The sequence below is a fragment of the Pseudophryne corroboree genome, chromosome 3 (genome assembly GCF_028390025.1).
Source record: "Pseudophryne corroboree isolate aPseCor3 chromosome 3, aPseCor3.hap2, whole genome shotgun sequence".
Lineage (NCBI taxonomy): Eukaryota > Metazoa > Chordata > Amphibia > Anura > Myobatrachidae > Pseudophryne > Pseudophryne corroboree.
Window position 1 is genome coordinate 430,766,185 of NC_086446.1, and position 27,418 is coordinate 430,793,602.

At 46.9% G+C, this 27,418-nt stretch overlaps 1 protein-coding gene across 8 annotated transcripts in view; it reads left to right on the top strand.

Annotated features, from left to right (window-relative positions):
• The window catches only part of CDK5RAP1 (CDK5 regulatory subunit associated protein 1), a 161,835-nt gene that overhangs the window by 79,911 nt on the left and 54,506 nt on the right, over positions 1–27,418 (top strand). For all 8 annotated transcript variants that reach the window (XM_063960398.1, XM_063960396.1, XM_063960395.1 and 5 more), the window contains 3 exons: positions 1,012–1,242; positions 20,394–20,491; positions 26,616–26,671. In XM_063960398.1, the coding sequence (XP_063816468.1) occupies positions 1,012–1,242; positions 20,394–20,491; positions 26,616–26,671 (385 nt within the window). The remainder of the gene's footprint in view (positions 1–1,011; positions 1,243–20,393; positions 20,492–26,615; positions 26,672–27,418) is intronic.

Here is a 27,418-nt window from a genome sequence, read left to right on the forward strand (position 1 = left end):
TGGTATAATCCCCATGGTCCTTACGGAGTTCCCAGCATCCACTAGGACGTCAGAGAAAATAAGAATTTACTTACCGATAATTCTATTTCTCGTAGTCCGTAGTGGATGCTGGGCGCCCATCCCAAGTGCGGATTGTCTGCAATACTTGTACATAGTTATTGTTGCCAAAAATTCGGGTTTTGTTGTAGTGAGCCATCTGTTCTGGAGGCTCCTCATGTTATCATGCTGTTAACTGGGTTTAGATCACAAGTTATATGGTGTGATTGGTGTTTCTGGTATGAGTCTTACCCGGGATTCATAAATCCTTCCTTATTGTGTACGCTCGTCCGGGCACAGTATCCTAACTGAGGCTTGGAGGAGGGTCATAGGGGGAGGAGCCAGTGCACACCAGGTAGTCCTAAAGCTTTACTTTTGTGCCCAGTCTCCTGCGGAGCCGCTATTCCCCATGGTCCTTACGGAGTTCCCAGCATCCACTACGGACTACGAGAAATAGAATTATCGGTAAGTAAATTCTTATTTTTTTTTCCATTTGCCCGGAAGCAGTAAAAGAAAAATATTGCTAAAAACAAACTTATTTTTGCAGCAGAGATCGTGAAAACATATAGATCTGGGAACTTATCTCGGATCCCGTGTGTTTGTGTGAAAACTGAGTCTGTTTTTGCACCCAAAAAGTGGGTTTAATTAAATTGCCAGATAGTAAACATTGGGCAAAAATCGCAAAAATACTCCAGGTTTTTTGCCCAATAATTTAGCACGCATAATTGAAGAAAGGATTGAACCAAATGAGTCTCTAATCTTCTAAATTAATGTGTTGTTGCTTTGAGTTTCCTAATTTTGAATAACAAAATAAAATGTACAGTATATCTAAATATTCTTCATGATTTAAGTGTTTGTACATCTTTCTTGATATGCACATTAAGCGCTAATGATAACATACAGACAAAAGCACTGGGTGTTATGAATATATTGTAATAATTGTAACTTTTCTAATAAAGTTATGTTACCTTGCAGGGTATTAAGGAAGTGACTTTACTGGGTCAAAATGTGAATAGCTACCTCGACAGATCTTCAGTTCAGATTTCCACTACTGAAACTTCTCAACTAAGCCGTGGTTTCAGCACTGTCTACAAACCTAAAGCAGGGGGTCTTCGGTTTGTGGATCTTTTAGATCAGGTTTCTAGAATAGACCCAGAAATGAGAATACGTTTTACTTCGCCGCATCCTAAAGATTTTCCTGATGAGGTAGGTGTTACTAAAGTCAAAATCACTATAAATATTATAAGACAGACAGTAAACACACACACACACCGAATAGGGTATAACATTATTTCTCTGACGTCCTAGTGGATGCTGGGAACTCCGTAAGGACCATGGGGAATAGCGGCTCCGCAGGGCACATCTAAAGAAAGCTTTAGGATCACCTGGTGTGCACTGGCTCCTCCCCCTATCACCCTCCTCCAAGCCTCAGTTAGATTTCTGTGCCCGACGAGAAGGGTGCACACTAGGGGCTCTCCTGAGCTCTTTGTGAAAGTTTTAGTTTAGGTTTATTATTTTCAGTGAGACCTGCTGGCAACAGGCTCACTGCATCGAGGGACTAAGGGGAGAAGAAGCGAACTCACCTGCGTGCAGAGTGGATTGGGCTTCTTAGGCTACTGGACATTAGCTCCAGAGGGACGATCACAGGTTCAGCCTGGATGGGTCCCGGAGCCGCGCCGCCGGCCCCCTTACAGAGCCAGAAGAGCGAAGAGGTCCGGAAAAATCGGCGGCAGAAGACGATCCTGTCTTCAGATAAGGTAGCGCACAGCACCGCAGCTGTGCGCCATTGCTCTCAGCACACTTCACACTCCGGTCACTGAGGGTGCAGGGCGCTGGGGGGGGCAGCGCCCTGAGACGCAATAAATCGATAAAAACCTTATATGGCTAAAATAAATGCATCACATATAACTCCTGGGCTATATGGATGCATTTAACCCCTGCCAAAACATACAGAAAAAGGATGATAAGGACGCCGAGAATGGGGCGGAGCCTATCTCCTCAGCACACTGGCGCCATTTTCCCTCACAGCTCAGTTGGAGGGAAGCTTCCTGGCTCTCCCCTGCAGTCACTACACTACAGAAAGGGGTTAAAAAAGAGAGGGGGGCACAAATTAGGCGCAGTATAAACAATACAGTAGCTATAAAGGGAAAAACACTTATATAAGGTTATCCCTGTATATATATAGCGCTCTGGTGTGTGCTGGCAAACTCTCCCTCTGTCTCCCCAAAGGGCTAGTGGGGTCCTGTCCTCTATCAGAGCATTCCCTGTGTGTGTGCTGTGTGTCGGTACGTTTGTGTCAACATGTATGAGGAGAAAAATGATGAGGAGACGGAGTAGAGTGTCTGTAATAGTGTTGTCACCCCCTAGGGGGTCGACACCTGAGTGGATGTACTGTTGAAATTGCGTGACAGTGTCAGCTTTGTATAAAAGACAGTGGTTGACATGAGACAGCCGGCTACTCAGCTTGTGCATGTCCAGACGTCTCATACAGGGGCCCTAAAGCGCCCGTTACCTCAGATACAGACGCCGACACGGGTACTGACTCCTGTGTCGACGGTGAAGAGACAACCGTGATTTCCAATAGGGCCACACATTGCATGATTGAGGCAATGGAAAAGGTTTACACTTTTCTGATAATATGAATACCACCAAAAAAAGGGGTAATTGTTTGGTGAGGAAAAACTTCCTGTAGTTTTCCTGAATCTGAGAAATAAAATGAGGTGTGTGATGATGCGTGGGTTTCCCCCCGATAACAATTGATAATTTCTAAAAAGTTATTGGCAGTATACCTTTTCCCGCCAGAGGTTAGGGTGCGTTGGGAAACACCCCCTAGGGGGGATAAGGCGCTCACACGCTTGTAAGAACAAGGGCTCTACCCTCTCTTGAGATGGCCGCCCTTAAGGATCCTGCTGATAGAAAGCAGGAGCGTATCCTAAAATGTATTTACACACATACTGGTGTTATACTGCGACCAGCAATCGCCTCAGCCTGGATGTGCAGTGCTGGGTTGGCGTGGTCGGATTCCCTGACTGGAAATATGATATCCTAGATATGGACAGTATATTATTGCCTATAGAGCAATTAAAAGATGCATTTCTATATATGCATGATGCACAGCGGAATATTTGCCGACTGGCATCAAGTATAAGTGCGTTGTCCAATTATTCCAGTAAAGTGGTCAGGTGATGCGGATTCCAAACGGCATTTGGAAGTATTGCCTTAAAAGAGGGGATGTACCCCAGGTCGCCTCTCAAAATAAGACGCCGTATTATCAGGCGCAGTCCTGGTTGGCAAGCGGACAAAAGGGTTCCTCCTTTCTGCTCGTGACAGAGGGAGAGGAAAATGGCTGCAGAGATCAGCCAGTTCCAAGGAACAGAAACCCTTTTCCGCCTCTGCCAAGCCCTCAGTATGACGCTAGGGCTTTACAAGTTCAGGCACGGTGGGGTCCCGTTCTCAATGAATTTCAGTGCGCAGTGGGCTCACTCGCAAGTAGACCCCTGGATCCTTCAGATAATATTTCAGGGGTACAAATTGGAATTCGAGACGTATTCCCCTCGCCGTTTCCAAAAGTCTGTTTTACTGACGTCTCCCGCTGACAGGGAGGCAGTTTTGGAAGCCATTCACAAGCTGTATTCCCAGCAGGTGATAATCAAGGTACCCCTCCTGCAACAGGGAACGGGGTATTATTCCACACTATTGTGGTACCGAAGCCAGACGGCTCGGTGAGACCGATTTTAAAATCTAAAATCTAAAATCTTTGAACACTTGCATACAGAGGTTCAAATTCAAAATTGAGTCACTCAGAGCAGTGATTGCAAACCTGGAAGAAGGGGACTACATGATGTCTCGGGACATCAAGGATGCTTACCTTCATGTCAAAATTTACCCTTCTCACCAAGGGTATTTCAGGTTATGGTACAGAACTGTATCAGTTCGGACGCTGCCGTAGGGATGGTCCACGGCACCCCGGGTCTTTACTGAAGTAATGACCGAAATGATGATATTCCTTCGAAGGAAGGGAATTTTAGTTATCCTTTACTTGGGCGATTCCCTGATAAGGGTAAGATCCAGGGAACAGTTGGAGATCGGTGTAGCACTATATCAGGTAGTGTTGCGGCAGCACGATTGGATTCTCAATATTCCAAAATCGCAGCTGGTTCCGACGACTTGTCTTCTGTTCCTAGGGATGATCCTGGACACAGTCCAGAAAGAAGGTGTTTCTCCCGGAGGAGAAAGCCAGGGAGTTATCCGAGCTAGTCAGGAACCTCCTAAAACCGAACCAAATCTCAGTGCATCAATGCACAAGGGTTCTGGGTAAAAATGGTGGCTTCCTACGAAGCAATCCCATTCGGCAGATTCCACGCAGAGTGGAACCTACTGGACAAATGGTCCGGGTCGCATCTTCAGATGTTTCAGCGGATAACCCTGTCACCAGGGACAAGGGTATCCCTCCTGTGGTGGTTGCAGAGTGCTCATCTTCTAGAGGGCCGCAGATTCGGCATTCGGGACTGGGTCCTGGTGGCCACGGATGCCAGCCTGCGAGGCTGGGGAGCAGTCACACAGGGAAGGAATTTCCAGGGCTTATGGTCAAGCCTGGAGACATCTCTTCATATAAACATTCTGGAACTAAGGGCCATTTACAATGCCCTAAGTCAAGCGAAACCCCTGCTTCAGGGTCAGGCGGTATTGATCCAATCGGACAACATCACGTCAGTCGCCCACGTAAACAGACAGGGCGGCACGAGAAGCAGGAGGGCAATGGCAGAAGCTGCAAGGATTTTCGCTGGGCGGAAAATCATGTGATAACACTGTCAGCAGTGTTCATTCCGGGGGGAAGCAGACTTCCTCAGCAGACACGACCTTCACCCGGGAGAGTGGGGACTTCACCCAGAAGTCTTCCACCTGATTGTAAACCGTTGGGAAAAACCAAAGGTGGACATAATGGCGTCCCGTCTAAACAAAAAACTAGACAGATATTGCGCCAGGTCAAGGGACCCTCAGGCAATAGCGGTGGACGCTCTGGTAACACCGTGGGTGTACCAGTCAGTGTATGTGTTCCCTCCTCTGCCTCTCATACCAAAAGTACTGAGAATCATAAGAAGGAGAGGAGTAAGAACTATACTCGTGGTTCCGGATTGGCCAAGAAGGACTTGGTATCCGGAACTTCAAGAGATGCTCACGGACGAACCGTGGCCTCTACCTCTAAGAAAGGACCTGCTCCAGCAGGGGCCTTGTCTGTTCCAAGACTTACCGCGGCTGCGTTTGACGGCATGGCGGTTGAACGCCGGATCCTGAAGGAAAAAAGGCATTCCAGATGAAGTCATCCCTACCCTGGTCAAGGCCAGGAAGGACGTAACCGCAAAACATTATCACCGCATTTGGCGAAAATATGTTGCGTGGGGTGAGGCCAAGAAGGCCCCTACAGAGGAATTTCAACTGGGTCGTTTCCTCCATTTCCTGCAAACAGGACTGTCTATGGGCCTAAAATTAGGGTCCATTAAGGTTCAAATTTCGGCCCTGTCGATTTTCTTCCAAAAAGAACTGGCTTCAGTGCCTGAAGTTCAGACATTTGTAAAAGGGGTACTGCATATACAGCCTCCTTTTGTGCCTCCAGTGGCACCTTGGGATCTCAATGTTGTGTTGAGTTTTCCTAAAGTCACATTGGTTTGAACCACTCACCACTGTGGACTTAAAATATCTCACATGGAAGTGACGAGTTAGCCCTGGCTTCAGCCAGGCGTGTGTCAGAATTGGCGGCTTTATCATATAAAAGCCCTTACTTAATAGTTCATTCTGACAGGGCAGAATTGAGGACTTGACCTCAATTTCTACCTAAGGTGGTTTCTGCATTTCACATGAACCAACCTATTGTGGTACCTGCGGCTACTAAGGATTTGGAGGATTCCAAGTTGCTTGACGTGGTCAGGGCCCTGAAAATATATGTTTCCAGGACGGCTGGAGTCAGAAAATCTGACTCGCTGTTTATCCTGTATGCACCCAACAAACTGGGTGCTCCTGCTTCTAAGCAGACGATTGCTCGTTGGATTTGTAGTACAATTCAGCTTGCACATTCTGTGGCAGGCCTGCCACAGCCAAAAATCTGTAAATGCCCATTCCACAAGGAAGGTGGGCTCATCTTGGGCAGCTGCCCGAGGGGTCTCGGCTTTACAACTTTGCCGAGCAGTTACTTGGTCAGGAGCAAATACGTTTGTAAAATTCTACAAATTTGATACCCTGGCTGAGGAGGACCTGGAGTTCTCTCATTCGGTGCTGCAGAGTCATCCGCACTCTCCCGCCCGTTTGGGAGCTTTGGTATAATCCCCATGGTCCTTACGGAGTTCCCAGCATCCACTAGGACGTCAGAGAAAATAAGAATTTACTTACCGATAATTCTATTTCTCGTAGTCCGTAGTGGATGCTGGGCGCCCATCCCAAGTGCGGATTGTCTGCAATACTGGTACATAATTATTGTTACCAAAAAATTTGGGTTATGTTGTAGTGAGCCATCTTTTCTAGAGGCTCCTCTATTATCATGCTGTTAACTGGGTTCAGATCACAAGTTGTACAGTGTGATTGGTGTGGCTGGTATGAGTCTTACCCGGGATTCAAAATCCTTCCTTATTGTGTACGCTCGTCCGGGCACAGTATCCTAACTGAGGCTTGGAGGAGGGCCATAGGGGGAGGAGCCAGTGCACACCAGGTGATCCTAAAGCTTTCTTTAGATGTGCCCAGTCTCCTGCCGAGCCGCTATTCCCCATGGTCCTTACGGAGTTCCCAGCATCCACTACGGACTACGAGAAATAGAATTATCGGTAAGTAAATTCTTATTTAAATAATCAACCCCCCTCATCCCCTGCATGCTCCTCAGGCACCATTTTATTACTTGCACATCCCTTCATATAGGTCCTCAGGTCCATGTAGGCATCCCAAACTTGGCAAAAGTGAGCCATATTGTGTATATTCACATTTATAAAATACACCTGCTGTAAACCCATTGTGGGTTTGTGGGGGATAGGAGTTTAGAAACCTATGAGGACAGCAGGTTATTTTTTTTAGAAGCCTTTTAATAAATATTGTATTTTGGCTATAGAAACGCCATCAGTCAGCGGCGGGTCTCATCATTTTTCAAGACCCCAAGAAACTGTAATCACCCAACTTTGTGAAATCTCCGGAATCGTGTGTCCCCATGGGATAATAAAGAAAACAAGATTTGAATGCCTTAAATGCAGCACATAAAATAATTTTCTCTGATGAAATTGGAGGTCTATGATTACTCTGCGATTTACACTCTAAGGAGTGTATTCAATTCATGTCGGATCCTTTCCTGACAATAACAATCCAACTTTTTTAAAGTTGGATTGACATTGTCGGAAACGGGTCTAAATACTGTCGGGTTTGGCCACGCTTCCGACAATACACATTTTCAAATTTATATTCTAAAGGGTGCACTCAAAAAAGTCGTCTTTTTTTCTTGCTTGGTTTTTGACGATACACGTGGATCGGCAGCCGCATGCTTTCCGAGAAGTCACATTGAATAGGTCAGAACCCCTTCCAACCTAAAATAGTTGGAAACTGGCATCTTTCCGACAAGACAGCAGTTTCCGACTTCAATTAAATACCCCCCAATGTAACTATTTGGGTTTAAGTTATTTTTCTTTTTTCTCTGACGTCCTAGTGGATGCTGGGGACTCCGTAAGGACCATGGGGAATAGCGGCTCCGCAGGAGACTGGGCACAAATAGAAAGCTTTAGGACTACCTGGTGTGCACTGGCTCCTCCCCCTATGACCCTCCTCCAGACCTCAGTTAGATCTTTGTGCTGGATGCAAACTAGGGGGCTCTCCTGAGCTTCCTAGAAAGAAAGTTAGAATTAGGTTTTTTATTTTCAGTGAGACCTGCTGGCAACAGGCTCACTGCTACGAGGGACTAAGGGGAGAAGAAGCGAACCTGCCTGCTTGCAGCCAGCTTGGGCTTCTTAGGCTACTGGACACCATTAGCTCCAGAGGGATCGAACACAGGCCCAGCCTCGGAGTCCGGTCCCGGAGCCGCGCCGCCGGCCCCCTTACAGAGCCAGAAGCAAGAAGTGGTCCAGAAAATCGGCGGCAGAAGACATCAGTCTTCACCAAGGTAGCGCACAGCACTGCAGCTGTGCGCCATTGCTCCTCATGCACACCTCACACTGCGGTCACTGATGGGTGCAGGGCGCTGGGGGGGGGCGCCCTGAGCAGCAATACTGACACCTTGGCTGGCAAACTGGCACCATATATAGCCCCAGAGGCTATATAGGTGCTTTTTAACCCCTGCCAGAATCCATAAAAATGCGGGAGAAAAGTCTGCAAAAAAGGGGCGGAGCTATCTCAGCACACTGGCGCCATTTTTCCCTCGCAGCTCCGTTGGAGGGAAGCTCCCTGACTCTCCCCTGCAGTTAATACACTACAGAAAGGGTTAAAATGAGAGGGGGGGCACAATTTAGGCGCAGTATACAATATATATGCAGCTATAAGGGAAAACACTTTTTATAGGTGATATCCCTGTGATATATAGCGCCCTGGTGTGTGCTGGCATACTCTCCCTCTGTCTCCCCAAAGGGTTTTGTGGGGTCCTGTCCTCTGTCAGAGCATTCCCTGTGTGTGTGCTGTGTGTCGGTACGGCTGTGTCGACATGTATGTGGAGGATAATGATGTGGAGGCGGAGCGAATGCCTGTGAATATGTTGTCACCCCCTGCGGGGTCGACACCGGTGTGGTTGGACTTATGGAAGGATTACGTGAAAGTGTCAACTCCTTACACAAAAGGTCGACGACACAGAACAGCCGGCTACTCAGCTTGGGCCTGTTCCAGCGTCTCAAATGTCATGGGGGGCTCTAAAAACGCCCGCTACCTCAGATGGCAGACACAGATGTCGACACGGATACCGACTCCAGTGTCGACGACGATGAGACTAGTGTACCCTCCAAATAGGTCCACCCGTTACATGATTGAGGCAATGAAAAATGTATTACACATTTATGATAATACCCCAGGTACCACATAAAAGGGTATTGTGTTTGGTGAGAGAAAACTATTAGTAGTTTTCCTGCATCTAAGAAATTAAATGAGGTGTGTGAGGAAGCGTGGTCTTCCCCCGGTAAGAAATTGATAATTTCTAAACGGTTATTGGCAGCGTACCCTTTCCCGCCAGAGGATAGGTCACGTGGGGAAACACCCCATAGGGTAGATACAGCGCTTACACGCTTATCAGAAAAGGTGGCACTACCGTCTCCGGATACGGCCGCCCTGAAGGAACCTGCTGATAGAAAGCAGGAGGTTACCCTAAAAGATATAGTCACACACTCTGGCATTATATTGCGACCAGCCATTGCTTCGGCATGGATGTGCAGTGCTCCCGCTGCGTGGTCAGATTCCCTGTTGGAAAATAACTATGGATAGGGACAATATTTTTCTGACAATAGAGCATATAAAAGACGTGGTCTTATACATGCGTGATGCACAGAGGGATATTTGCCGGCTGGCATCAAAAATAAGCGCTAGGTCCATTGCCGCCAGACGGGGGTTATGGACTCGCCAATGGTCAGGCGATGCCGACTCGAATCGGCACATGGAAATTTGCCCTATAAGGGGGTAAAACTGTTTGGGGATGGTTTTTTCAGACCTCGTTTCCACAGCTACTGCTGGGAAATCGACTTTTTTGCCACAGGTTACCCCACAACAAAATAAAGCACCGTATCATCAAGTACAGTCCTTTCGGCCTCAGAAAAGCAAGAGGGCTAGAGGCTCATCCTTTTTGCCGAGAGGCAAAGGTAGAGGAAAAAGCTGCAGCACACAGCTAGTTCCCAAGAGCAGAAGTCCTCCATGCGTCCAGTAAGCCCACAGCATGACGCTGGGGCTGCTCAGGCGGACCTGGGTACGGTGGGGGCCCGTCTCAGAAATTTTAGCGCCCAGTGGGCTCTCTCACATGGATCCCTGGGTCCTTCAAGTAGTATCTCAGGGGTACAGGCTGGAGTTCGAGACGTTCTTCCCCCCGCCGTTTCCTAAAACCTGCCTTACCGGCACCTCCCTCTGCCAGGGAGGCGGTGTTGATGACTATTCAACACTATAATCAAGTGATTGTCAAGGTGCCCCTCCTTCAGCAAGGAAGGGGTTACTATTCCACAATGGTTGTGGTACCGAAACAGAACGGTTCGGTGAGACCCATCTTAAAATTAAAATACTTTAATTTTTTATATCAGAAGATTCAAGTTCAAGATGGAATCGCTCAGGGCGGTTATTACGAGCCTGGACGAGGGGGATTACATGGTCTCCCTGGACATCAAGGATGCGTACCTGCATGTCCCCATTTACCCTCCTCGCCAGGAGTACCTCAGAGGTGTGGTACAGGACTGTCACTATCGGTTCCAGACGCTGCCGTTGGAGTTGTCCACGGCACCGAAGGTCTTTACCAAGGTAATGACCGAAATGTTGATACTCCTTCGCAAGAAGGAAGTTTTTATTATCCCGTACTTGGATGATCTCCTGATAAAGGCGAGGTCCAAAGAACAGTTGGTAGTGGGGGTAGCACTCTCTCGGGAAGTGCTACAACAGCACGGCTGGATTCTCAATATTCCAAAGTCACAGCTGGTCCCGACGACACGTCTTCTGTTCCTGGGAATGATTCTGGACACAGACCAGAAAGGAGTGTTTCTTCCCGTGGAAAAAGCCGAGGAGTTGTCATCTCTAGTCAGAGACATCCTAAAACCAGGGCAGGTGTCGGTACATCAATGCACACGAGTCCTGGGAAAAATGGTAGCTTCGTACGAAGCATAATTCCATTCGGAAGGTTCCACGCAAGGACGTTCCAGTGGGACCTGTGGGACTAATGGTCCGGGTCCCATCTACAGATACAACAGCGGATAACCCTGTCAGCAAGAAACAGGGTGTCGCTGCAGAGGGCTCATCTACTAGAGGGCCGCAGATTCGGAATACAGGACTGGGTCCTGGTGACCACGGATGCCAGCCTTCGGGGCTGGGGTGCAGTCACACAGGGAAGAAATTTCCAAGGAAATTTCGCTTCACATAAATATTCTGGAGCTAAGGGCCATTTACAATGCCCTAAGTCAAGCAAGGCCCCTGCTTCAGAACCAGCCGGTACTGATCCAATCAGACAACATCACGGCGGTCGCCCATATAAACAGACAGGGCGGCACAAGAAGCAGGATGGCGATGGCAGAAGCCACAAGGATTCTCCGATTACTTCATCCAGAAGTTATCCAAAGGCGGGTAAACCGTTGGGTATGTCCACGGGTGGACATGATGGCGTCCCGCCTCAACAAGAAGTTGAAAAGATATTGCGCCAGGTCAAGGGACCCTTAGGCGATCGCTGTGGACGCTCTAGTGACACCGTGGGTGTACCAGTCGGTTTATGTGTTTCCTCCTCTGCCTCTCATTCTCAAGGTACTGAGAATCATGTGAAAGCGAGGAGTGGAAACTATACTCGTGGTTCCGAATTGGCCACGAAGAGCTTGGTACCCGGAACTTTAAGAGTTGCTTGCAGAGGACCCTTGGCCTCTGCCGCTCAGACAAGACCTGCTGCAGCAGGGATCCTGTCTGGTCCAAGACTTACCGCGGCTACGTTTGACGGCATGGCGGTTGAACACCGGATCCTAATGGGCATTCCGGAGGAAGTCATACCTACCCGGCTCAAAGCCAGGAAGGATGTCACCACAAAACGTTATCACCGCCTTGGGCGAAAATTTGTTGCGTGGTGTGAGGCCAAGAAGGCCCCGACGGAGGAATTTCAGCTGGGTTGATTCCTACAATTCCTGCAAGCAGGAGTGGCGTTGGGCCTCAATTTGGGGTCCATCAAGGTCCAGATTTCGGCTCTGTCGATTTTCTTCCAGAAAGAACGGGCTTCACTGCCTGTAGTTCAGACTTTTGTCAAAGGAGTTCTGTATATTCAGCCTCCTTTTGTGCCCCAGTGGCACCTTGGGATCTCATTGTGGTTTTGGAATTCCTGAAATCACATTGGTTTGAGCCACTTAAGACTGTGGATTTAAAATATCTCACGTGGAAAGTGGTCATGCTGTTGGCCCTGGCTTCGGCCAGGCGAGTTTCAGAATTGGCGGCTTTGTTTTGTAAAAGCCCTTATCTGATTTTCCATATGGATAGGGCAGATTTGAGGACTCGTCCTCAGTTTCTCCCGAAGGTGGTCTCAGGTTTTCACTTGAACCAACCTGTTGTGGTGCCTGCGGCTACTAGAGACTTGGAGGATTCCAAGTTGCTGGACGTAGTCAGGGCCCAGAAAATTTACGTTTCCAGGACGGCTGGAGTCAGAAAAACTGACTTGCTGTTTATCCTGTATGCACCCAACAAGCTGGGTGCTCCTGCTTCTAAGCAGTCTATCGCGCGCTGGATTTGTAGCACTATTCAGCTGGCGCATTCTGCGGTGGGATTACCGCAGCCTAAATCTGTAAAAGCCCATTCCACAAGGAAGGTGGGCTCATCTTGGGCAGCTGCCCGAGGGGTCTCGGCTTTACAACTTTGCCGAGCTGCTACTTGGTCAGGGGCAAACACGTTTGCAAAATTCTACAAAATTGATACCCTGGCTGAGGAGGACCTGGAGTTCTCTCATTCGGTGCTGCAGAGTCATCCGCACTCTCCCGCCCGTTTGGGAGCTTTGGTATAATCCCCATGGTCCTTATGGAGTCCCCAGCATCCACTAGGACGTCAGAGAAAATAAGAATTTACTCACCGGTAATTCTATTTCTCGTAGTCCGTAGTGGATGCTGGGCGCCCATCCCAAGTGCGGATTGTCTGCAATACTTGTACATAGTTATTGTAAACTAATCGGGTTATTGTTGTGAGCCATCTATTCAGAGGCTCCTCTGTTATCATGCTGTTAACTGGGTTCATATCACAAGTTGTACGGTGTGATAGGTGTGGCCGGTATGAGTCTTACCCGGGATTCAAAATCCTTCCTTATTGTGTCAGCTCTTCCGGGCACAGTATCCTAACTGAGGTCTGGAGGAGGGTCATAGGGGGAGGAGCCAGTGCACACCAGGTAGTCCTAAAGCTTTCTATTTGTGCCCAGTCTCCTGCGGAGCCGCTATTCCCCATGGTCCTTACGGAGTTCCCAGCATCCACTACGGACTACGAGAAATAGAATTACCAGTGAGTAAATTCTTATTTTTAGTTTCCTTCCTTTCTGCACTGTGGGTTTTGGTTAGAAAAATAATAGTATAAAAGTAAGGTTCATTAAATATCTAAAAATATACGCAATAGGGGCGTGGCTTCGACGGACATGGAGTAGCACACAGACTGTGTGTCTCTCCAGCTATTAAACTCCTGCACCAATATCCTGTGTCCCCCCCTGGGCCTGCAATCCACCCCAATATCAGCATTATAGTGTAGGGGTACCCCTGGCCCGCTTGGAGACTTGCCAACAAACTACCCTCTGAATTAGAGTGACTGCGGTGTGCGGGGGGCCCCGGGCCTGCTACTACACGTGGGTAGCTGACATCCTGCTGCCCGCACAGAGACCTGCACCCGCCTCCCGTCTTCCCTACTGAGACCTGCTGTCACCTCCACCGGGCTCCCGTCCTGGGCACTGATTGCCGGGTCCGCGGCTTCCTGCTGCCGCCGCGGAGACCTGCATCCGGCTCCCGTCATCCCGCACCGAGACCTGCTCCCGTCCTCGCCGGGTCCGCGGCTTCCCCTCTGTGGCGCCTCTCCTGCTGTGCTCCGGCGGGCGAACTCTCCCCCGGCCGCTGCAGCACCACGTGACCCGCCGCCGCTCTCTCTCCCTGCTCGCTCCGGCGGCCCCGGCTTGTGCCCTCCGGCTCCTGCACTGTGCTCTGCCGCTGGGGAGGAGGTACACGGCACGGCTGAATTTATAAGTGCCTGTGCCCTCCCCATAATACTAATACTGATGCCTAGTTGAGCTTTGCTCCATCAGGATAGGGAGCAGTGCAGTTAACCCCTGCAGATCCTGTAACACCCTGTAACACGCTGGTCAACCCCAGCCTCCCAGCACACACTTCCCTTCAATTTATTGTGCCTCATATGCTGAGAGGGAAGGAAAGATTTCTATATATCCTCCCGCAAATATTTATTCTGTGCTAACTGAGGCTCCCGGTATTATACACGGTCACTGAACAGTTCTGGTATACTATACTTACCCGTAAGCAGCGACTGGATAATTCTAATATACTACATTCAGTTATTCCTTGGCCGTCCCTGGACAGTTCTTGATATACTATTTCATATATTCTTGCCTCCTGCTGCCCGATCGGCCATAATGGTCAAGCCGCATCAGTCTGCCGCGGCCGCGGCGAGGTTGGAAAAGTATGTCAGAAATCCGCCGACGCGGTCCCAGCGGGGTGGGGAGGTGCAGTCGACCTCAGCGCCGCCCTCCCCGTCGGCTGGCTCCTCGTCTGCGGATGCCGCCGATGCTGCTCTGCGGAGGGTGCTGGATGCGGTCACGGCCAGTGAAGCCCGCTTGGCCGACAGGATCGGTCAGGTCCAGTCGGATTTATCCATTATACACCAGGACCTTCAGCGGGTGCGAGAGAGGGTTGGTGAGGTTGAGACGCGCACCTCCACGCTGGAAGACACTGTTACGCCTCTCGGTAGACGCACTTCTGCTCTGGAGTCCCAGATGATGGATGTACATAGAAAGATGACGGATATGGAGGGGAGATTGCGGCGAAACAATGTCCGTTTCGTCGGACTCCCGGAGAAAGAAGAGGGTGCTTCCCCTGAAAAATTTCTTGAACGCTGGCTGTTGGATGTATTTGGAGCGGAGGAGTTCACTTCACATTTCGCAGTGGAACGCGCCCATAGGGTCCCGATGCGCCCATTACCTCCAGGGGCACCTCCCCGTACATTTATTGCCAAGCTCCTCCACTACCGGGATAGAGATGTGATTCTGAGACTGGCCCGCACCAAGGGTCCCCTTAAGTGGAAAGGTTCCCCAGTGTCAGTCTTTCCGGATTTTGCTGTCGATGTCCAGAAGGATAGAGCGCAGTTTGTCCCTGTGAAACGCAGGCTGCGTGAATTGAATATCCCCTATGCCATGCTCTTTCCGTCTAAACTGCGGGTGGTCTCGGATGGGGAAACAAAATTCTTCACGACCCCTCGCGAAGCATCAATGTGGCTGGACGGACGCTTTCCGGCACGGCGAGCGCTTGCTGCTGATTGAACTTATGTGTTTGATTTCCCTACTTGCAAGTATACTGCTTAGTTTATGCTCGATATGTTATTGTTATGTTGTCTTGGGAGGGATGTATAGTTGTTTGTGGTTATGTTCCGTATGATTCCCTGCAAGATGTCAGTTTGGCTGGAGGGACACTTTTCAAATGGGGGAGCAATGGCTGCTGATTGCACTCCTGTCTCGGATTTCTCAGCTAAGTCAATACGCCACTGTTTGTAATGTGCTGCTATGTGATTTACGGAGGGCTATCTGCGGCCCTTACGGGCCTTTACTGGGAGGGGGTGGCTTTGTGGACGGGCGATTGGTAGAGGTTGCCTTTATGCTTATTTTGGGCCTTATGATCTCGGTGGTTGTTCTGCCATACAGTCCTCAAGGGGTTAACGGGTGCTCAGTTGGGGTGGGGGTAAAGGTCTAGGGGGGGATTGGTTTTGTTTTGAGTTTAGCTGGGGGATTTTCCTGTCTTATGGTCATTAAATTCTTGGCCCCCTTAGTGGATATAGGAATTTGACCTTAGTTGGTACTGGTGGAGTATGTTATTGGGCTCTCCGCCATAGTTGGGATTGTTAGCCCTTAGGGTGTTTTGTTGTTAGGGAATCAGGTATGCCGCTAGTTTTAGGTGGTATACGGGGTGGGGATGGGGGTTATTTTAGATTGTTAACATTCAGGTGTTCTTATTTTTTGCTGTGCAATGTGCTTATTTCCGCTGTGTTTATGTTGCAGCTGACTGCAGGCGTATCCTCTTTGGTATTCACTGGCGGTGGCTGGCCGCGGGTGCTATGCGAAATCACAACAATGCCCTGTTATGGCGTCGGTTAAGTTTCTGTCGTGGAATGTGCGGGGGATCAATGACAAGGTTAAGCGCTCCTTGATCCTTAGACAGATTAAATCTTATGCGTCGGATATTGTTTGCTTGATGGAAACCCACCTACTGGGTACTAAGATTATGTCCCTTAAAAAACCATGGGTGGGATGGGCTTACCATTCTATGCATACAGCTGCGTCCCGGGGAGTGTCGATTCTAATTAGGAAATCTGTTCCCTTTGTGCTTGACTCTGTGCAAACGGATCAATGGGGTAGATATGTATTTCTTAAGTGCAGAATTAACTCCGTCCCCTTGTTATTGCTGGCTGTGTATGTACCCCCTCCATACTCGCACGATGTCCTTAAAAAGGCATCTGTCTTTATGGCTGCTTCCCCTGACATGCCCGTTATCTGTATGGGGGACTTTAACAATGTTTTAAATCATGAGTTGGATAGGTTGTCCAGGGTGTCCTCCAACCCGCGACCCGGGAACTCCCCGTTTGCAGACACTGTGTCAGAGTTGGGTCTGATAGACCCATGGAGATTGAAGAATCCTGATTTGAGGCAATACTCATGTTTTTCACGCTCTCATTCTTCCTTCTCTAGGATAGATTTAGCTCTTCTGTCCCGGGAGCTTTTGCCCAAAGTTCAGAATGTAAGATATGAAACTAGGGGTATCTCGGATCACTCCCCTATATCGTTACATATTGACTTAAACTGTCAGCGAGGCCAAGCAGTGTGGAAATTTAATCCCTTTTGGCTGACGCATATGGGCGAGGGATCTGATTTGGAGGCTAGCTGGCTAGAATTCTTTGTTATGCATGATGACACCTCGGATGTGTCTCTGCTATGGGACACTTTCAAGGCTTTCTTGAGAGGTACATTGATCAAACGGGTGGGGAGTCTTAAATCCTCCTTTAGAAAACACGAGTCTGAATTGGAGGCTCGGGTGGCCGCTTCAGAAGTGACGTACGTGCGTGATGGCACGGATGCTTCTAAGCTGGTGTGGCTTCATGCGCAGGGTGAATGGAATGATTATCTGTGGGGGAAAACTCAGCACAGACTTCTCTTCTCCTCGCATGTCCAGTATGCTACGGGCGATAGACCAGGTTCTTATTTGGCCAATCTTGCAAGGGGTGACCGTTCCTCTCATACTGTAGTGGAGATTTTGGACTCGGCTGGGTCGGTGCTGGATCGCACCCCCCAGATCGTGGCGGAATTTGTCTCATATTATCAGGCATTATATAGTTCTCAGTTGACCTGTTCCCCACTGGAGCTATGTGAATACTTGGATGGGGTCCATTTGCCCTCCATCTCCAGTGAGGCCAGGGCCCTTCTAGATGCTCCTTTGTCAGTGGAGGAGATCGAGACTGCGATCTCTGCCTCCCCCGATGGTAAGGCCCCTGGCCTTGATGGCATCCCGTCAGAACTGTATAAGAAATATATAAAATTCTTTGCCCCTCGGTTGCTTGAGTTGTTCAGTGAAATTCTTGCCCAAAGTGCGCTTCCCCCGTCTATGGCGGAGGCATTGATTATAGTGATTCCCAAGCCGGATAAAGACCCCAGGAGGGTTGAATCCTATCGTCCTATTTCCCTGTTGCCCACGGATATTAAAATCCTGGCCAAGGTTCTGGCTTCCAGACTTGGCCGGGTTGTCTCCCAAATTATCCACCCGGACCAAACGGGCTTCATGCCTGGCAAGTCTACTGCTGTGAACTTGAGGCGCCTGTTTACTCATTTTCAGGCTTCTCGGGAGGAGGACTGCTCTGCCGTTATAGCCTCCTTAGATGCCGCAAAGGCCTTTGATTCGGTGGAGTGGGCCTTCCTCTGGGAGGCTATGAGTAGGTTTGGTGTGGGCCCCAACTTTATCAAGTATGTTAAATTGTTATATTTTCAGCCCATGGCCAGAGTCTCGGTGAACGGGTTTGTCTCGGACTCCTTCCCCCTATTCAGGGGAACGAGGCAGGGCTGCCCTTTGTCCCCGACTCTGTTTGCTATCGCTATTGAGCCACTGGCGTGTTTGATTAGGGCAGCTCAAGATATTGAGGGTATTAGGGTTGGCGCAAGGGAAGACAGGATAGCGTTATACGCTGATGACCTGTTGCTCTTTGTGGACGATTCTGTTTCCTCCTTACCTAAACTTCTTGACTTGATAACTGACTATGGACGTTTCTCCGGGCTCAAAATTAACTGGGATAAATCCACCATTACTCCACTTAGAGGCCCGGTTTCGGAGGCCCCGGTGATTCCAACCCCCCTTAAATGGGTAGACTCCTTCAAATACCTGGGGATATGGGTATCGAATAACCCTTGTACCTATGTTTCCCTTAATGTCATGCCGCTGATAGGGTATCTCCGCTCGAAGGTTAGGGTTTGGGGGTCTCTGCCCCTGACTGTTACTGGCAGGGTCAGTTTGGTAAAGATGGTATACTTGCCCAAACTCCTTTACGTTCTCCAGCAATCCCCTATATATATTAACCTGAAGACATTTCGACAGATTGACGGTTTGCTTTCCTCTTTGATATGGGCCAGCAGGAGAGCAAGGCTGAGACTAGACGTTCTGTCCAGGCCGAAAGTGTTGGGAGGCTTAGCTCTCCCTTTATTTCGATTTTACTACTATGCCGCACAGTTGGCACATATATGGGAGTGGGTGAACGCCACGGATGCTCTCACTTTGCACTCCCAATTGCTTCTCCAGATATACCCTGCCGGCTCTCCATTACAGATGCTTCTTTGTGGGAACCCTAACTTGTCCAAGATCCCTATAATAAGACAGGCCGTCCTCATATGGAAAAAGGTACATGTTATCCTACTAGGCCAGGGTATTGACCCAGATACCCCTCTGGACAATGCCCTCGGCTTCCCAGAATTGGCTTCGCTGCGGACTGGGGCGGTGTGGGGGAGGTGGGGTGTGACGTCCCTGGGCCACTTATATAATGATGGTATACTGAGGTCCTTCCTGCAGCTTCAACAGGAGTACAGTGTGCCCTCTTCTCATTTCTACCGATACCTGCAGCTGAGACACGCGCTTAACGCACAATTTCCCGAAACTCCTCCAATGATTGCCGACTCCCCGGTCAAGTCTCTCCTGCGGTCCCTGGGAAGCGGACATCTGGTGTCCAACATTTATGCAAGCATGCTCCGCTCTCACTATTCTGACCCGTTGTCCCTTCTCAGAAACAAGTGGGAGTCTGACTTGGGTGCCATCTCTGATGAGATCTGGGAGGGTGCTTTATGTTCTCCACGATTATCCACTACCACCACTAGATATCAGCAAATTCAACTGTTTATAATGCACAGAGTATATATGACGCCGGTGCGCTTGAGACATGTAGGGGGTACCCACTCCTCCAGATGTCCTAGGTGCGATAGTCTGAATGCAGACTTCTGGCACATTCTCTGGCAGTGTCCCAAGATAGCCGTATTCTGGACGGGTGTTACTGACGCCCTGGTGTCAACGGGTATTCCCTCGTCTGTGTGCTCCCCGACGACATGTGTGTTATCTGCTGTGGAGGAGGATGCCCTGGACCCCCCTGCCAAACGATATGTAATTAATCTGTGCGGCCTGGCCAAGGTGTGTATCGCTAGGCTTTGGCTAGCCAGAGATGCACCCACACTGCGATCATGGGTCTCTCTTGTAAACGATACGGCCTCTCACGAGAAATATGTATACCTAGCTAGAAAAGCGGAGAAAAAATATCAGGACCTGTGGGGTCGATGGCTTGAGTCCCCGCTTTCTGGAACCCGAGGTGTTTAGATATGCTGCAAGGGATTAGAGTGGGTGTGTGACTTTTAATCTGCACTGGGTACACTGCCTCTTTTCTCTATGTTATCCCCTGCGCCCGCGGTCAGCCATTCCCGTTCCCGTTCCCCTGCCATTGCTTTAGCTCTGAAATCAGCTCAAATTTATGATGTGCTGCCATAGATATCCATATACAGCTTTCATTGATTTATATGCGCCTTGTTAGCATGCAATACTGATTCTAAAGTACAACCTATGTTTCGGAAGTTAGGCCTGCACCGGTGTTCTATGATAACTATGATAATTGGTCCCTAGTGGACAGGAGAATCTGCGTATTCCCTGGGCTGGGGATCTACTGTGGGTTGTACTGTTGTTGTTTTTTTTGTGTTTTTTGTTTTGTTTTGTTTTGTAATGTGTTTAATGTTAATCTGAAAACTAATAAAAAAAGTACTGAATTTAAAAAAAAAATATACGCAATATACGTAATAATATATCTGAGGACGCATGTAATATTTCTGAGATAATACGTCATTATTATGGAACTCCCAGCTCTCTCATGACTTAGATTGCATGTTATGCGTTCTACCTACTGCTTATTACCTACCTTACCTTCCATTTTTGTTATTCTAGGTTCTCCAGTTGATACGAGAGCGACGTAACATTTGCAAACAAATCCACATTCCTGCACAAAGTGGAAGTAACAGAGTTCTAGAATCCATGCGCAGGGGGTGAGCATGCTTTCTTTGTTCTTTGACATTTTCTTTAAGCATATAGCAAAATTAGTATTACTATTAATAGAATCTTCAAAGGATTTCCTCGCTACGGGATGTGTACCTTCAATGTCCATACCTACACTTTACTTCAAATACACAATAAAATGGAAGTACTGTGATGTCTCTGAGGACACAAGATGAGTATTGAATATACATTTTTGTCTTTACTATGTCTATTTCAAAGATTACACTGCACCAAGCACAATTCCCAATTTTGTTCTTTGACATTTTGAGTATCAGTGCACAAGCAAAGTAGTTTCAACAGATGTGTTTCTATGTACTATTCAAAGATCAGGAAGTGTCATGACAACTAAAGATTAATATTAAGAAAACAAATAAAAACCCCCAAAAACCTTGACCATAATTGAAAAAGTAGGTTTAGGGTTTGCCTCCTGGCACTAATTTCTTAATCTGCAGTGGACACATACACCTGGTTAAATTTAATTCTCTATAAATCAAGGCACCCATCCTTTTCTTCCCTTATAACCCCCATCTATAGATGGAGCCTCTGTTATTGTCGCTCCCTCTGTGACGCCTAGTCACTGTGAGCGTCTACGTCTGAACGGGCGCGCACGCCAAGATGGGAGACTCTCCCCATTCACTTGAATGGAGAGCGTCCCCATTCGGGCGGGCCCGCGCATCCAGACAGAGTCTCTTACAATGGGAAGCGTCTCCATGCACTCCCGGCGTGACTAGGCGGACGGATTGCTTAGTCACGTCGGGAGTGCACGCCTGCGCCACAGCCAGTAAAGATAACGCTGGCTCCATCTGTACTCCACCAATCCATTTCTCTGACCTAGCACAGCCCCCCTTTCTTGGCCATAGAGTGCTGCAGGATACAACAGAGATTGCTTGTTTTCTCTGTGGATTTTTGTTGTGTGAATTTAACTCTTTGGAGCCCATGTCTATGACAAGGGGCCACAAGCCACTCGCCTTGCTGGACCACAGTTATTTCTTCTTCAGGGTCTATGGTCTCCACAGGGTTAACCTTTGGGTATGCCAGGATCAGGCACCGAACAGCAAAGCTTTGAGCCCCCCAGGATGCACTGGGTGCTTCTCCCATCATACCACGGCCCACAGCTCAGGCTCTTCAGTGTTTGTTTGGTGCCAGCAGGAGCTGTTCACCACTGAATAGTGGCGCTGCATCATGTAGCCCAAGCTTTTAAAATTGATTTTTCACTTTCTATTTTTACTTTTTTACATGAGCATACAGCGCTTGGCAGTCCATGGGATGCCAGCACTGATGATCCATCACCCCCACTGGCACCACGACACCAGTCACAGCTCTGTGATTTTGATGGAACCCTGGCACCTTCTACTAGCAGAGGCTCCCAGGGGCACCCCGAAACCGTGGGGGACAAGGTAATGTGGGTTCCCGCATGCAGGACCCGTGATCGCAGCAGTCCTATGCCGTCGGTTGCGGGAGACGGACCAGAAGTGCTGACATGATCCCAGACCATTGTGTAACCTGGCACTGGGAACTCAAATTACAGTCCAGGGAACCAGTGGTGGATGTCAACAAGGGAAGGTCAGCGCTTCCCCAGCGGCCCCTCCCCCAGCCCAGTGCGCCATTCTGCTGAGGTCTTCCTGCACTGGGCTGCTCCTCCCTCACCTTCCTTCTTTGCAGAGATGTCTGGCAGCCATTTCAAGAGCTATGCAGGTCTCCGGGAATGCTGAGTTTAGTCTCCCTGTATACCTCTCCTTGGAGTTATGTTATACACAGAACAGAATCCACAGAGAAGGTGCTTCCACAACCACATTTGACACTGCCATTGGGAACCATGGCAATACAGCATAAATCCTGTATGCCAAGGCCAGATACCAAATTCATTCTATTTCATACCTATTAAGATTGATTGACAACCCCCAAGACTCATGGGCTTCAGGTTATAAGTGACCATTTTTTTTTTAGACATTAGGAAATGTTGTGGAGAAGCAGTGCACCTTCTCTATACAGTGATGCTTAAAAGTTTTTTAATCCTTCAAAATGTTCTATATTTCTGCTGAAATTTGGCCTAAAACTACCTTAGATTTTCACATGTCCTGAAAGTAAAGAGAACCAAATGAAACAAAAAAATTAGACATGCTCATTTTTTTTATTTGGAAAATAATTTTAGGCCAAAGGGTTCACAAACTTTCAAGCGCCACTATATGTGAATCAGTGAAATACAAAATAGGGACACCAGAGGTAGAATAGTGCCTTTTTCCTGTCCACAGAAACGCACGTCACAGACTATTGGTTTACGTAAAAAATTGGAAAAAAAAGCACTGTCAAATCCAACGTGAGTGATATGCGCACCATCAAAGTAAAATATTTATTACACGTCACAAAACATTTGAAAAATATTCATGAAATAGTATGCTAATAAAATATTTTTAGCACTTAGCTCTTTATTCCAAGGCATTCATTATTACATTTATAAACATAACGAGGTATCGCTATAATTCCTACGAGTGACAAATCAAAATACTGTAGTCCCATAAACACTGATTTATCACCAGTTTATGTTCAGTATTGTACAATACATAGTGAACAAAAAATCTGTTTCCAATTTTGGTGCGCAAGAAAACCCCCTATATTGCAGCTAGTTATGTATATCAGAGTAGTGCATCCAGGTTACTCAGAAAACAGTGAATAGAAGAAAAAGATAGATATACACACTCCAGCGCTAAGGAGAGTACCACATTTACAAAATATATTCAGAACACTCCATGCAAAAAAACTTATCACCAGTGTGGATAATAAGTCAATCAGTAATACTTAACGTTAGGGAAGTAATCAACACAAATGTAGAATGGTCTTAATCCGTAGATTTCCACAGTTTACCGTGTGAAAAGAACAAAAAATATAATAGTGCAGATTATTTAAGGCAAGATTCAAATTTTAGTGCAGGGATCCACTTACAAACATAAGGTTTGGTTTGAGCCTGATATTATTCCTGTAGTGGCAATTTCAGCATCTAGCAGTTGCATCGATTCCAGGTATACTTTGGATCCTTCAAGTTGACTCCATGATAAGGTGTATGATACCACAGAAAAGAAATATAGATAGTGCAAGTATGTAAAAGCAGCAAAAATTTTTTACTACAAATATGCACTTACAAACACTTGAAAAAACACAGCATAACGGGTTCCCCAATGGCAAAGCAGCATAGGTGACTTCCTGATAGCGTGGCTTTTGGACGGACACCCTGCATGGCTATAGATCGTAGGTCTGTTACAGCATTCACATTCTGGAAGTGAGTGTTGGAATCCCTCGAACATCAACTGCTAGATGCTGAAATTGCCACTACAGGAATAATATCAGGCTCAAACCAAACCTTATGTTTGTAAGTGGATCCCTGCAATAAAATTTGAATCTTGCCTTAAATAATCTGCACTATTATATTTTTTGTTCTTTTCACATGGTAAACTGTGGAAATCTACGGATTAAGACCATTCTACATTTGTGTTGATTACTTCCATAACGTTAAGTATTACTGATTGACTTATTATCCACACTGCTGATAAGTTTTTTTGCATGGAGTGTTCTGAATATATTTTGTGAATGTGGTACTCTCCTTAGCGCTGGAGTGTGTATATCTATCTTTTTCTACAATACATAGTGATATAAACTAGAAGATTCTCAAATAAAGATGTACTATTATATCTGCATGTATTTTCACATTGTCTCGTTACTTATTGAACCAACTAATAAATAGATTAGATCCTGTGTAATTAATGTTGCACACAGCTGAAGTGCTTGATGGTTTTGCACTTGAATAAATTCATGCACAAACCTGTATTAGAGATTCCAGTGAAAGGCAAAAATAAAAGCTGGTACTTATTGTACTCGGCCCAGTCAGTAGTTCGTCTTTGCCGGGTTCTTGTCTCTCAGCCGTTGATGCAACAGTGCCGGTCACAGATTCTGTTGAGACTGATGTAATTAGCAGTTCTCTTTTGCATTCACCAAAGCTTCCAAAGTGACTACAGCTATGCCACAATTTCTATTCACCAGCTGCAACTTGACCGCACATTGGTTTTCAGCAGAAAAACTCCTTTCATCCCTTGAGAAGCAAACAGTCTAGGACCAACCTATAATGTCCCAGACATGCTCCTTAGCAACAATGTAGTTAAATACTTTATTTAGAATTGTTCAAGATAGTGGAGACTAAATATGGACTATAAGCTTGGGCTAGCTTTAGCCACATCAATGACTTGTCTAGGTTCTTGTCCAACTTATGAAAACTCAACTAAGGTGCCAGACCCAATTCTCTGATGGATTCGTGAAACTTTTTTTTAATCCTTTTACATATGCAGACTCTTTGGGCGGGATTCAATTCTTTTCACCCCTTTCCACACTCGTTCTGTTTCTGCCCTCAGGGACGTTGTATCATTATTCCAGCTCGCTACCCCCGGAGTAGCGAGGCCCCCAACCCTTTACATAGTAAACCTGGTTACTATGGGCGCAATATGCGCGATAACGGAGATCATTTTAGAAAGGAAATTGGGCGTGATATGTCATTTGAATCTCACCCTTTAAGTCACATATAAACCAATCGCTTCAACATCCTGAATGGATTAATCATCTGTCTTAATCTGGAACCTCAGGTTTTCTGGGATATTATGATTTTCTCCAATGTCCTAGAGGGACTGTTCATTCTAACCAGGTTTGAATATAAAAGCCTACTATGTTTATTTGCATGAAGATGGACTCAGACAGTTTAATTATGCATTTGACAAGGAAAGTGGTATTTTTGACATCCATTTAATTCAACGGCGTAATGTAATGGAGTCCGAGATCTCCGGAGGTGGGGTATGCTGGTCGGTCTCGGACTCCATGCCTTGCAAGTGATTGCCCTTTTATAAAAACATCTGAGATCGGCCGGCATCCCGCACCTCCACCGATTTCAGACTCTATTACATCCCGCCACAAGGGTTCGTATGTTCACATTTCAGTTTAGATAGACCACCAGCTTTTACTTTGCTTTGCCTTCCAGTGTACCCTTAGGCCTGTCATCAACTCCATGGGTTCCATAGTGACACATTGCTCAAGGAAACATAATCCTCTCAAATTTGCATGATATCTTGTGCTGACTTATAATTAGTCTCAGATTGCCTGTGGAAGAGGCATGACAAAAACACACGCACACGCACACGCACACACACACACACACACACACACACACACACACACACACACAATAAAGTTGAGCAGATCCATGCAGAGTGCAGCCACACATCCAATCCCTTGCAGCCACACACTACATAGATCTGCCCAGCTGCTCACTGATTACCCTTTCACAAAGTACAAGGTAAGCTTCAAATAGTAAAAACTCTTCAGCTTAGGATTCTCTAGATTTCTGTGCAAGGGCAGATAGCTCAATGACTATAGTGTCCGACTGCAGTGTCATAGGCAAAGGGTTTGACTCCTGGCCGAAATGTAATAAAGGACAGTGCAACTGAACAACAAAGTGCTCTCAAGTCAAGTCCAGAAATGCTGTATACATACAGTATTAGCGACAAAAGGGGTAGGAGACAGGGGCGGTCAGGAGATGCTGGCTTTAAAAAGGGGGGAAGCTGCAAGTGAAAGTAATTAGTTCATAATTGACAAGTGCTGCCAACGGCGTCCCATACCCTGCAGCGCTATGGGCAGAGCACACGCCGTACACCCCTACTTACGGCCCAGATCTATCTCGCCCAGAGAGCTAAAATGTCTAGTCTCTGTCATTGTTGGAGACATGGTTATTTCACCTACTTTGTTGTGAGCAATGCTGGTTTGCACAGAACATTTTCTTTTGTCTATTTCTTATGTTCCAATTCCTACAAAAAGGTTTTCAGAAAAAGCAGAATTTCAGTAATCTAGACGTATGCAGGTGCCATGCACAGCAAAGACCCAAAAGAGTTGCTCAGATGAGGATAATGAGGACCTACCCTCTTTAAATTTCACGTCATGTCCTTTCACTAACCACTTTTTTATGCCTTTTCAAACAGTTAAAAATATTATTAAATTATTATAGCAAATAAATTGTCTGTTTTCAAGCTTTCATTTACTCTTTATCTACCATATGGTAAAACATTGCCCTTGTTTGTTCTACAGATATAATCGGGAAGCTTATTTGGATCTGATACATAATATCCGGGAGCAGGTCCCAGGTTGGTGATCTTTCAAGTGCAAAATTGTGTCTATCTTGATGACTACAGTTTATCTAAAGGTTTGGGTCATTCCATGTCAAGTGATCCAATGTAAAATACTAAGGCACAGATAAGTAGAGGGGACAGTGGGACAAACTGCAACTGTTAAGTACTTATGCGCAATGCTGCTACTACAAAATATATTGATAGATTGACACACAGTATTGATCATGGTATTCTTTGGAGTCTTTCTGGTCAGTGCTGACAAACCGGCTGATTTCTGTACTCAATGACATCTTGTCACAGGAAAGTCACCTCCGTCACATTTACTGTGTCTGTGTGTGTGTGTGTGTATGTATGTATGTATGTATGTATGTATATATATATATATATATATATATATATATACATACATATATATATATATATATATCCGGACTCCCGTGAGAATTAGGAATCCAGAGAGCATTACTCTGTCCGAAGGTGGAGACAGCAAAACATATTTCAGCGCTGTCTGAGCTTACCACATATTATTCAGGTAATATATATGTTAAGAATTGCTGCTGAATATGTTGTCCAGTGTATAATCCTGCACTCCCTCACTCTCTCACACATACACATAGGTATGTGTATATATATATATGTGTGTGTATGTATGTGTATATATATATATATATATATATATATATATGTGTATAAATATATATATATATATATATATATATATGTATATATAAATAATTGCTGGAGTCATTATAAAGGTGATAG